This window comes from Amblyomma maculatum, chromosome 10, assembly GCF_055883805.1.
Source record: "Amblyomma maculatum isolate TAMU_Amacu chromosome 10, ASM5588380v1, whole genome shotgun sequence".
NCBI lineage: Eukaryota > Metazoa > Arthropoda > Arachnida > Ixodida > Ixodidae > Amblyomma > Amblyomma maculatum.
The window spans coordinates 140,858,919-140,871,587 of NC_139353.1; the positions used below are offsets into that span (position 1 = coordinate 140,858,919).

At 47.6% G+C, this 12,669-nt stretch overlaps 1 protein-coding gene across 1 annotated transcript in view; it reads right to left on the reverse strand.

The window, feature by feature from the left end:
- Positions 1-12,669, reverse strand: part of LOC146177573 (lipase member M-like) — a 97,958-nt gene that overhangs the window by 64,323 nt on the left and 20,966 nt on the right. The window contains exon 2 of the mRNA XM_084581593.1: positions 9,816-10,041. Within this exon, the coding sequence (XP_084437719.1) occupies positions 9,816-10,041 (226 nt within the window). The remainder of the gene's footprint in view (positions 1-9,815; positions 10,042-12,669) is intronic.

Genomic DNA, 12,669 nt, shown 5'->3' on the forward strand with positions numbered 1-12,669 from the left:
ACAGAGTTGCTGAAAGACGGGGGGGATATCGTGCTAGAAAAACTGGCCACCCTGTATACGCAGTGCCTGGTGTCATCGACGGTACCGGAACCATGGAAGAATGCAAACATTATCCTTATTCACAAGAAAGGGGACTCTAAGGACCTTAAAAATTACAGACCAATCAGCTTACTGTCTGTTACGTATAAGGTATTGACTAAGGTAATCGCTAATAGAATCAGGACAACCTTAGACTGCAATCAAGCAAAGGATCAAGCAGGGTTTCGGAAACGGTACTCTACTATCGATCATATCCATACCATCAATCAGGTGGTAGAAAAATGCTCGGAATATAACCAGCCCTTATACATAGCATTCATTGATTACGAAAAAGCATTTGACTCTGTTGAAACATCGGCGGTGATGCAAGCATTGCGAAATCAGGGGGTAGACGAGCCGTACGTGAAAGTGCTGGAAGATATATATAGTGGCTGCACAGCAACCATAGTTCTGCATAAAGAAAGTAACAAAATTCCCATAAAGAAAGGTGTTAGGCAAGGAGACACAATCTCCCCAGTATTATTCACAGCTTGTTTAGAGGAAGTATTCAGAGACTTAGAATGGGAGCAGTTAGGGATAAGGGTAGATGGAGAATACCTCAGTAATCTGCGATTTGCTGATGACATTGCCTTGCTAAGCAACTCAGGGGATGAACTGCAAATAATGATTGATGACCTAGACAGGAAACGTAGAAATGTAGGCTTGAAAATCAATATGCAGAAGACTAAAGTAAGGTTCAACAGCCTCGGGAAGGAACAGCAGTTTACATTAGGTAGCGAAATAGTGGAAGTAGTAGGCGAATATGTCTACTTAGGACAGGTAGTAACCGCAGATCCGGACCAAGAAAAGGAAATAACAAGAAGAATACGATTGGGATGGAGCGCATTTGGCAAGCACTCGCAGATTATGACTAGCAGCTTACCGGTATCGCTCAAGAGGATAGTATACAACAGTTGCATCTTGCCTGTACTCACCTATGGGGCTGAAACGTGGAGGCTAACCAAGAGAGTTCTACTTAAGTTGAGGACATCCCAGAGGGCTATGGAACGAAAAATGGTAGGGGTAACATTAAGAGATAGAAAGCGTGCATAGTGGGTCAGAGAAATAACTCAAGTTATCGACATTCTAGTAGAAATAAGAAGAAGAAATGGACATGGGCAGGACATGTAGTGCGAAGAGAGGATAACCAATGGTCGCTAAGGGTAACAAACTAGATTCCAAGGGAAGGAAAGCGTGGCAGGGGGTGGCAGAAAGTTGGGTGGGCGGATGAGATTAAGAAGATCGCAGGGGTCAAGTGGATGCAGCTAGCACAGAACCGGGTTAAGTGGAGAAATATGGGAGAGGCCTTCGCCCTGCAGTGGGTATAATCAGGATGATGATGATGATGATGATGATGATGATGATGATGATGATGATGATGATGATGATGATGATGATGATGATGATGACGCATAACGGTGAATGGTCGACGGTCACGGCAGTCTCAGGTGGTGCATGTAGCCCGCCTCAAGCGATTTCCTTCCATAGGTTCTCTGTAACTAGCCCGACGGGCTTCGTCTGCGCGGAGGGAAATGTCACGCGCCTTCGTAGAACGTCGACGAAAGATGAACGGTCAGGTAGATCGGTGAAGAAGAAAGAAGAGCAAGGGCAGAGGGCCGTTTGTACGCATCGCCGCATTCCGGCTTGGACCGATCCCTGTAAATAAACCCCCCGTGCGTACAAAGCACGTAACAATATTATTAATTGGCTCAGAAGAAGTAAAAGACTTAGTATCTGTCACACTTGTTTCTGGGAACACCTGACCCTCGGCGTTATGAAAGAGAGGAATTGGGAGAAGAAGTGGAGAGAGAGAAAGAGGAGCCGTAGTGGAGGGCTGCGTAGTAATTTCGACACACCTGTGGATCTTTAACGTGCGCTGACGTGGTGAAAGACCATTTTTAGGTGGAAGTCCGTAGTGTCTCATACAACAGAAAACTTTGCCGGAAGTGAGGGCACCAAATGTCACGTGACGGGATGGGGCGTCATAAAGCAAAAATATTTATGTGAGTAAGGTAAAAAGTCAAAGGGCATACACATCCGCCATGGCTCACACGCATGACATTTGTTGAAAATTGTGACGCCAGCTGTTGTCGTGCCCTTGTGAAGCATTGTGTGAGACATTCAACATTCCTTCGCAGGGCATCACCCCTTGTCCCCTCTGGAGCACCACTTGTTCGTAATGTACCCCTAACGCACGGCCGTCTGGCTACAGATTTTGCATCTTCCTTACCAAAGGCGTTAAGCATGCAATCTTGGTACAGTGTTCTCGAGGGTGTGATATCATTTCGCTATGAAATTTAAACACATCTGCCATCTAATAATGAGAGACATTCTAACCGACACATGCTCCTTCAATGATATGACTTAAATACCTCCTACACCGCGTTACCTAGCGCAGGAGGTGTTTTCAGAGGAGAAGTGGAAATGGCGCCGTAGGACAAGCAAAAAGAGCACGGAGGTAAAGCCGTCAAACTTGCGTTACTCAGGATCAAGGCACCGATCGCGTGGTGGCAGACATCACAGGAGAAAGCCTGCGAATCGCTGAGCGAGTCAACTATCGCCCTCATACACGTAACGGTTCTAATGAATTAAGATATAGTTTAACTTTCATGAACGTTTGGTGCCGATTGTAGCTCTTTACATAAGCGCTGTGTTCATACACCTTATACAAAAGCAGTTTTCAAGATTGTACGCATGCATGCATTCGACGTTTACTTTTGGTATCAAAGTAATTTACGATACTAGGTACATTGCCAAATATTGCGAACATGTAAACAAAACACAATACTAAGTACTCGTCCCCCAAAATAACGTTACATTCCAATCACTACTGCTGAGCAATGCAATTACTTTGAATTGGTTTCTAGTTTCATCGATGCGGAAAAGTAAACCTACTAAACAACAACAGCTTCTCTCCAGGTGCACACAACACATTTTTCGAATTTTCGGCAAATTCTATCCCCGAAATTCATAAACTTTTATTTCTATACTTCCGCATTCCTGATCTTCAACAAACAACCTTCTAATCGTTTTTTGCACCGCAGGTTCATTTACCCGACCACTGGTGTCTACCAACCGTACGGCCTCAGATAGAGTTTAACAGAATATACTCTGGGGCCAGTATACTCAGAGACAGTGACGGCGCCTACAAGAGATCTGGATGAATACCATCGCATTCAACTATAAGATGTTTGTATGGATTTACTAACCACTGCCCATGTGTAATTTTCTTGGTTTAATTTATTTTTGCAGCTGCATCTTCTAAGGCGCCTATAACTTAAAATACTAGGGGAGCGCTTATTGAGCGATCAGAGAAAGATCCTTTTCTGAAATTGCTTTTCCAGCTTTTACACTCTGCTTTGTTTTGACAGAATCCATTAAAATTTACTGTCTGTATCTTTCTTATGCTGTTTGACACTCGTTATTTCTTGTCCCTGTGTTGAGTTAACGCTTTTATGGTACATCTGTTTAGTACTTCAATTGTCCAGCTGGTAATATTCATTATCTGTACGCACGCGTTGCTGATATATTTTATTCCGAACTTACTGCGTTTTGAAAGGTGCCCAGGCCAAAGCACCCAGTACCGCCTGGTTTTTGGTTTTGCCGTGGGAATCTAGTGCTAATCGGTCAACACACCTCTGATTTATTCTAATCACGACTGTTACCCGCATTAGGGAAAGTAAGCTCTACAACCATACTTTCTTTTCAGATGCCCCTGAGCACTTCATACCTGTGCGGTCCCTGTAAGGCGAGGATTAATGTCCGAGCATCTCTGCATACTTTTGCTACAACATAGTGTTTGTGCTTTTCCATGCATGCCAGTCCTAAATTTATTATTACCTCAAGATATTCATACTCTGCCGCTTATGGCCTTATATTTTAAGCGCCCGATGGGCTAGAAGGCTGAAAACCATGAAACCTGACGTAATTGAGTTAAAAGCGTTGTAGTGTGGTAATTTTCGTCTTCTTAGCCACTGCCATGCATCGCGTGCTGGCGTGCTCGAGGACGAAGAAGTTGGTCGCTGCCTTGCTGGTTCGCCACGCCTGACGCTCCGCTGCGAGTTTCTCCTGAGCGGCTATATCCATCTGAATAAACACACCCCTACAATTGGTGCAGGTGCTGCTGGGTACGTTCCAATCCACCCTGGAACTTAGAAGCCACACGTTGACCACTGCTTCCACCATGCCAGTCGAGACCACATCGACATCGGCGCTCCTACCAACCATGGTACTGTGTTCTGGCGTTCTACGGCAGTGTGATCCATGCCTCTTCAGTGGCACGGCTGACCAAGACGTCGACGACTGGTTGTCGGCGTATGAACGTGTCAGCAGTTATAACAGATGGGACGACACTATTAAGCTAAGTAACGTAATTTTTTACCTGACCGACGTGGCGAACCTCTGGTTTCGCAACCATGAGGCAGACCTGCCATCTTGGTCTGCATTTAGGAAGAATTTTTCGGAAGTGTTTGGCCGTCCTGCAGTTCGCAAACTCCGAGCAGAACAACGCTTGCGTAAGCGCACACAGCATACCGAAGAGTCATTCACAAGTTATATAGAGGACATCGTTGACCTGTACAAACGTGTCGACCCAGTAATGTCCGAAGCGGCTAAGATCGGACACAACTTGAAAGGTATCTCCGAGGACGCGTGTCAGATGCTCTGGCTGAAAAATCCTGCCTCCGTCAGTGACGTGATTAAACTTGGCCAGAGCTACGACGAGCTTCGAAAGCAGCGCGCTTCTACCCGGCGGTCCCATTTTAAAGACGACACCATTTCTACACTAGCACTGGGTGGTTCTACTTCATCCGAGAACAGCCCTTTGATTCAACAGATAAAAGCCTTCGTTCGCGAAGAGGTCGCCCGCCAGCTATCCCTGGTCCCTCAATTACACGACACTGGTCGCCTTGTTCCTGACATGGCTCCGTCTTTGGCCCCTACCATACGGCATGCCGTGCAAGACCATATCGCTCATGTCATTTCGCCCAGTTCCGTGCTCCCGCCCAGCCCAGTGCTGCCGACCAGCCCCGTGCCAGCGCAAGTAACGGCACCACTAACGTACGCCCAAGTTGCGGCCAGGCCGCTAATGCCAACCGCACCTGTTTCCTACCAGGCCGCCCCTTCCAACCATCCTTCGCGATCGCCTGGGTCGGCGTTCCATGTCCCTATTCCAAGGGTACGCCAACGCCCTACAAACCCTTGGCGCACCGCAGACAACCGGCCAATTTGCTACTCTTGTTGGCTGCCGGGCCATGTAGCCCGTCTTTGCCGCCAACGCCTTCCACCTTCTCACCCTGACCCCTGGAACTACTCGTACGACGCCGACCAGCCCTCGCCGAGAACTCAACCCGGTTCCGAGTTCGTTCCTCGGGACAATCAAACGTATACCTCTCGCCGATCATCTTCCCCTCCTCGCCGTTCACCATCACCGCTTCCCCGACGTTCTACCGGTGCTGATGAGGGAAACTAACAGTCGCAGTTCCCGGAGCAAGAACTGCGCTTGGTTCGAACTCTTCAAGTCCTCCGTCTTCTCCCGCAAACGTAATACAAGTGTTCGTCGACGGTGTCGCTATACTCGCTCTTGTTGACACGGGCGCTGCCGTATCCGTCATCAGTGAATCTCTTTGCCGTCGTCTTCGCAAGGTGACCACCACACTACCCGACTTTTCGCTTCGCACCGCTTCATCCCAGCGCATTCATCCCTCAGCAACGTGCACGGCCCGTGTTCTCATCGAAGACGTCTTATACACCATCGAGTTTATTGTACTGGCTCACTGCTCACACGACATCATCCTGGGCTACGATTTCCCTTCCACTCATCGTGCCGTTATTGACTGCGCCCGCGCGGAAGTTGCCTTTTTTCCTGTGTGTGATACTGTCTTGTGCGACGTTCCTACCCCGTCTGTAAAACTCTTTGTCGCCAATGACACTGACATTCCTCCATTTTCTGCTGCCCTCGTTCCACTCTCCTGTGAAAGTGTTACTACTTCGACTGTCTTCTTCACACCGTCCGAGGCCGCTTCACGCCATCCGTGACTCCTGCTTCCATTTGCTGTTCTCTAGTTCGAAGAAGGTCTTAGTGCAATGTATGTATCGAATCCATTTTCGTGCCCATCCGTCCTGCTACGCGGCGAGTGTCTCGGCCGTATTGAAGAACTTGATCCTGCGCGTGTAAATACCTTTCCTGCCACGCCTACTTCATTAGACGTTAATGTTCTCAGCTCTTGCGATATAGCGACCGCTTCGACACTACCCGATGTTCTTCAACAGGCTATTGACGCAGATCTTCCACCTGCGTAACGCGATCAACTTTCTGCCCTTCTACAGAGCTTCACTTCTGCCTTCGACCTTCCTCACACTGCTCTGGGTCGCACGTCTGTCGTTATGCACACAATCGACACTGGTACAAACGCACCTTTACGACAGCGTCCTTATCGCGTGTCGGCCTCTGAGCGCCAATTCATTGCTGATAATGTGGAAGATATGCTTCGCCGGGGCGTCATACAGCCATCAAACAGTCCATGGGCTTCTCCTGTTGTTTTGGCCACCAAGAAAGATGGTTCCATCCGGTTTTGCGTCGATTACCGTAGGCTAAACAAGATCACGCGCAAAGACGTCTATCCTCTGCCACGAATCGACGACGCCTTGGACTGTTTACCGAGTATTTCTCCTCTTTGGATTTGCGCTCTGGCTACTGGCAGGTGCCGATGGCTGACGATGACCGCTCGAAAACTGTCTTTATAACACCTGATGGCTTATACGAGTTCAACGTTATGCCCTTTGGCCTTTGCAATTCCCCGGCTACTTTCGAGCGCCTGATGGACACTGTTCTTCGTGGACTCAAGTGGCAGACCTGTCTTTGTTATCTGGACGACATCGCAGTTTTTTCTACCGATTTTTCTTCTCACCTTCTCCGCCTAAAGGATGTCCTCACGTGTCTCGCCGGCGCTGGGCTTCAGTTGAATTTGAAGAAGTGCCACTTTGCCGCTCGAAAACTCACTATTTTAGGCCAAGTAGTTTCTAAGGACGGCATTCTTCCCGACCCCACCAAACTTCGCGCAGTTGCAGAGTTTCCGAAGCCAACCTCCCTGAAGCAGCTCCGGAGCTTTATCGGCCTCTGCTCCTACTTTCGACGTTTCATCTTGAACTTCGCCTCTATCATCGCTCCTCTGATCCAGCTCCTTGCCGGCAGCTCCGACCTTTCAGTCTGGACTCCGGCCTGCGATAAAGTCTTCGACACTTTACGCCGCCTTTTGGTTTCGCCTCCCATTCTACGCCACTTTGATCCGACTGGGCCTACGGAGATTCACACTGACGCCAGCGGTATTGGGCTTGGAGCCGTCCTTACCCAACGTAAGCCTGGTCACAGCGAGTATGTTGTGGCATACGCCAGCCTAACACTGACGAAAGCAGAGTCCAATTATTCAGTCACAGAAAGGGAATGTTTGGCCATTATTTGGGCCATCGGAAAATTTCGTCCCTATGTGTATGGCCGACCGTTTTATGTTGTGACCGATCACCACGCTTTGTGCTGGCTGGCCTCTCTGAAAGACCCATCCGGTCGCCTTGCTCGCTGGGCTCTCCGCCTCCAGGAGTATGATATCAATGTCATTTATCGATCAGGTCTGAAGCATACGGACGCGGATGCTCTTTCCCGCTCGCCATTGCCTAGTGATACCTCGTCTGAGCACGTCTGTGCTTACGATTTGTCGACTCTTTCCACTGTCGACATGGTTACCGAGCAGCGAAATGACCCGTGGATCAGTGCACTTTTGCATTTTCTTTCAAGTCCTACTCCCGGTCATTCATCCAAGGCGCTCGTCCGACAAGCCCACCACTTCTCCATTCGTGACGGTCTTCTCTATCGCCGCAATTATTTGCTTGATAGACGGAAGTGGCTTCTAGTCATCCCGCGTCATCTCCGCGCCGACATTTGTGCTGCGTACCATGGTGACCCACAGTGTGCCCACGGTGGCGTATTGAAAACCTACACGCGCCTACGTCTGCGATTTTATTGGCGTGGAATGTACCGCTTTCTACGACGTTTTGTGCGTGCTTGCGAATCTTGCCAACGCCGAAAAACTCCACAGAAGTCCCCTGTTTCGTTGCAGCCGTTACCCTGCCCTGCTCGTCTGTTTGACCGCGTTGGCATAGATCTCTATGGCCCTCTTCCTACTACTTCCACTGGAAACCGGTGGATTATCGTGGCAGTAGACCATCTTACTTGCTACACTGAATAATCACCGTTACCCTCTGCCTCCGCTAGAGACGTTGCTTTGTTCCTTCTCAACAACTTGATTCTTCGCCACGGAACTCCGAAGGAACTGCTCAGTGACCGTGGACGCGTTCTCTTGTCCGAAGCTCTTGAGGCACTGCTGAAAGAATGCCGCATCATTCACCGCACCGCAACTTCTTACCACCCTCAGACGAATGGCCTGACCGAGCGCTTCAATCGTACTTTGAGTGACATGCTGGCAATGTACGTCAACGACGCTCATTCCAACTGGGACCAAGTTCTTCCCTTCGTAACCTACGCGTCCAATACTGCGATACAGACCACCAATGGATTCTCTCCCTTCTTTCTTCTTTACGGACGCGAGCCAACCTGTACAATGGACGCGCTCTTTCTCTACCGCCCTGATGTCTGAATCGACGCCACTCTCGGACGCCGCCCAGTACGCAGAAGAATGCCGTCAGCTCGCCCGTTCGCTTACAACAGAAAACCAGTTGCAACAAAAACACCACCGCGACACCGGCGAGCATTCTACATATGCACCTAACTGCCTGGTATGGCTCTGGGTCCCTGCCACAACGACCGGCCTTTCAAAGAAGCTTCTTGCTCGATATCATGGTCCATACCGAGTCCTCCAACAAACATCTCCTGTCAACTACGTATTTGAGCCTGTTACGCCCTCTGCGGACCTGCGCCGCCGTGGACGCGAAACAGTTCATGTCAACCGAATCAAGCCATACTACGATCCGTCTGTTCTGTCGGCTCCATAAGTCGCCAGGATGGCTCCTTCTCTACCCGGGGGGAAAATGTAGTGTGGTAATTTTCGTCTTCTTAGCCACTGCCATGCATCGCGTGCTGGCGCGCTCGAGGACGAAGAAGTTGGTCGCTGCCTTGCTGGTTCGCCACGCCTGACGCTCCGCTGCGAGTTCCTCCTGAGCGGCTATATCCATCTGAATAAACACACCCCTACAGCGTCTTTTGTCTCCACAAGGTTGAACTACAGTTTTCAAGTCTTCTTGAGTCTCACAGTAGATGTCTTCCGTATACATTAAACCAGGACGCCGCTGCTCTACGACTTACGCCTAATCTATGTCATTAAAACCCAGGTTACTTTCTTGTAGCCTGCGATCTATATTAGCCATGTAGAGCTGCCTCCACGGCCAGGTGGTAGCCGAGCACCTGTACCCACTACACCACCACTGCAGATTCGTTCGTCCTTTCCTCCTTTACATTAATTATTCTCAAGAAAAGAAATATTATAGCCCGATTCGTCTTGTGCTCTTTTGGCCTCTTTCCTCTTTTTTTTGTGTTTTTCCTCTGAACTAACACGCAGGTACCCCCATTCATTATAGCACTTATTTTTTGTTTTATGCTCTTTCCTTGATACCTTAGCCTCCATAAACACAGCCTATGGAAGTAATGACATCGTGCACACTGCTTTCACCCATTGAATCAAATATCAAATTTTATTTTAGTCCCTAAAATAAAAACACATAATACTCACCTATGCTCTGCCAAGGGAAGTTGAGAAAGTAAATGTCCGCCCCAGTGAACAAGGGAGATAGGAGGAGGACGGGAGGGCGAAGACATGTTGTATTCACTCCATCTCGCGTGGAAGATTCGTTGCCATTGATTCCATTAGGAATTCTGATGACTTGAAGCACGTAGCCATCCTCGGTAGTTGCATACGTGACATCACACGGGTAGCCGTGGTACCTTATCAGCTCGCACTGCACCATGAAGAGACGTAGGTAAATGATGGTATCCGAACTATATATATACTTTAACAATTTACACGTCAGAAATAAATATTGGACTTGTATGGGAAGCATTGAGAAGCCAGTCTTTGGAAACTTCCTAGAGACAGTGTTTCACATTTATCGCAATTAGGGTAAGAGCATTATGGTGTCGGCAATTCTATGAATTCAAAAATGTACAAAGCGGAAGAAAATGCTGGCACAATGTGTGCGTACTGCAGAAACTACAATTCGTCACCGTTCAAAGACCTTGTAGTTCACCCCCATTTTCAATAAAATCTTGAACTGCAAGACACCGGATCTGCTTAACGTGCATCAGGACTCCGTTTCTAAGGCAACAATTAGACGAGCGTTTTATTTTTATGACTGAAAAAAACGCTGAACGATGACAGCGAAGGACCGAATACTGAGGCATCATTGAGAACTAAACATTATGCCATTTTTACAACTAGGCATTCCAGAAATATGACGAGAGGAAATTCTACCATATCTTTGAAGTTCGGAACGATAGAGGCTCTTTGCGGCAGTAGTCTACGCTCTGCGTGGATGTAAACATTTCGCTTTGAGGAGCTCAACAGTGGCGGGCTTCAGTGAGCGCCCTGATTGATGCAGTGAACCCACTACCCGCGCCTGAAGTTGCCATCGGTGTATTGAGCTCTAACGCGCGGGCGTTCCTAAGAAGGTAGATGCTGCGATATAGGTTTCCGAGAGAAATGATTTTAATACTTCACTTGCGGTTGTGATTAAGCGCTGGCGATCGTGTTGCAACATGGTTATGTGGATGGTTCTTGAATCCCTCTCGCACCTGTGTCCCCTCTAGTAGGCCACTCTCTCCATTGTCGTTTAAAACCAAAATGCGTTTGTAACATTCTTACATATTTAACAGTCATAAAAAGAACGGCATATTGCTAGACGGAAACTAGTTGCAGTGTTATCTAGTCTGCTACGAACACGCACTGTAGTTAAGAAATAAGTGAAAAACTGGCGGTGTTTTAATCATAGCTCAGCCGAGTTAGGCTAGGGATAGCTCGATAATTGCATGGTTGTATGATGTGTGGCACTTGAGCTTGAATTTTACTCGTTGAGACCATTTCAACGACAGCTAAAGAAGTACAGTTTAAAAGAAAATGTTTAACCATAGGTTAATATTTATTGATAAGTGAATAAGACATATATTTATTCGAATACATTTCTATTTGCCATAAAATAGTATGCAAATATGACCTTATGCTGTAGCATATATTTGAAATTTTCATTATCAAATAACTATTTACGATAATTATTCACGACGTATAATTAGTAAAACTATAAATATACCAGGTAAAATCTATCAAAACATAAATCATTTGCGTTGTTATTAAAGTCGATGTAGGGTACAAGAATAACAATTGTAATGTGCTGGTATGACTCAAACATTTAACGTTGATGTGCTGACGATCATTTACAGGGTCTGCAATGGCGGCGGACTTTGGCATGAATAGAGCTATCGCTCTGAGAACGATACGCGGACATCGGATTGTAGTAAAATATAAATATTGAATATGCGCTATTAGATAGATAGATATATTTACTGAAAGGAAAAGGCAGAGAGGTTGGCCGGAATAATTCAAATCTGGCCTGCTACTCTGCACTGGGGAAGGCGAAGGAGAGAAGAAAGAAGGTCATAATGGGTTACGATGAGGGAGAAGGCATATGAAATACGTGTACAGGCACAGTAGCTTGTTTTACAAGCGCGAATCGAGTCCGCTGGCGCACAAAAAACGGCAAAGAGCACCCACTGCCTGGACACCCTTCCCCTTCTCCTGCCAAGGGCCCAGCAGCAGTTCCTCCGACAGAGGCCTCTTGTCCAAACGCTTCAAGGAAGCCGCTAGCACACTTCTTTCACGCGCATACGCTGGGCACACCAATAATATGTGGTCCACAGTGTCTGGGATGCCACAAGTTGAACAATCCGGCGAGTCCATCTGTCCAATTAAATGTAAGTACTTGTGCGTGAAAGCCACGCTTAAACGAAGTCTATGTAGTAAGCATGCCTGATGATGCGGAATATCACGCGGAACATAAAATTTTAAAGTTTGATCGCGCCTTCTAAGACGAATGTGTCGGGCGTCTGGCTGGGCCCAGTAAGCTGCTGTAGCATTATTCATACAACTCGTAAGAAGGCACGTCGTGTCACCTCTTGAAAAATGCACAGCTGTTTGGAGGCCATTTATGAGTGCGTTTTTCGCTTCAACATCGGTTCCTTCCCATGAAGCCCGCAGTGGGCAGGGATCCATTGAAACATTATCCTGTGGCCTTGCAGCTGGGCAGATGTTAGGATGTCCATAATGTTTAGTGTCAGGGACTGATAGGCAGTGTGGCGTAAGAAGTTTTCCAAAATTTGTAATGCAGTCTTTGAGTCCGTCAATATACACCATTTTTGATGTGGTTCCCCACATATGTAGCGAATAGATTCCCGAATGGCTAACAAGTTCAGCAGCGGTTGATGTAGCGGTATGTCCCAAAAGGAAATGCAGAGTCGTTTTCTGAGTTGGTATGACCACAGGTGGAGCGGATGCCTGTGCTGACCCAGATCTATCGGTGTATACGTGAATATAATGA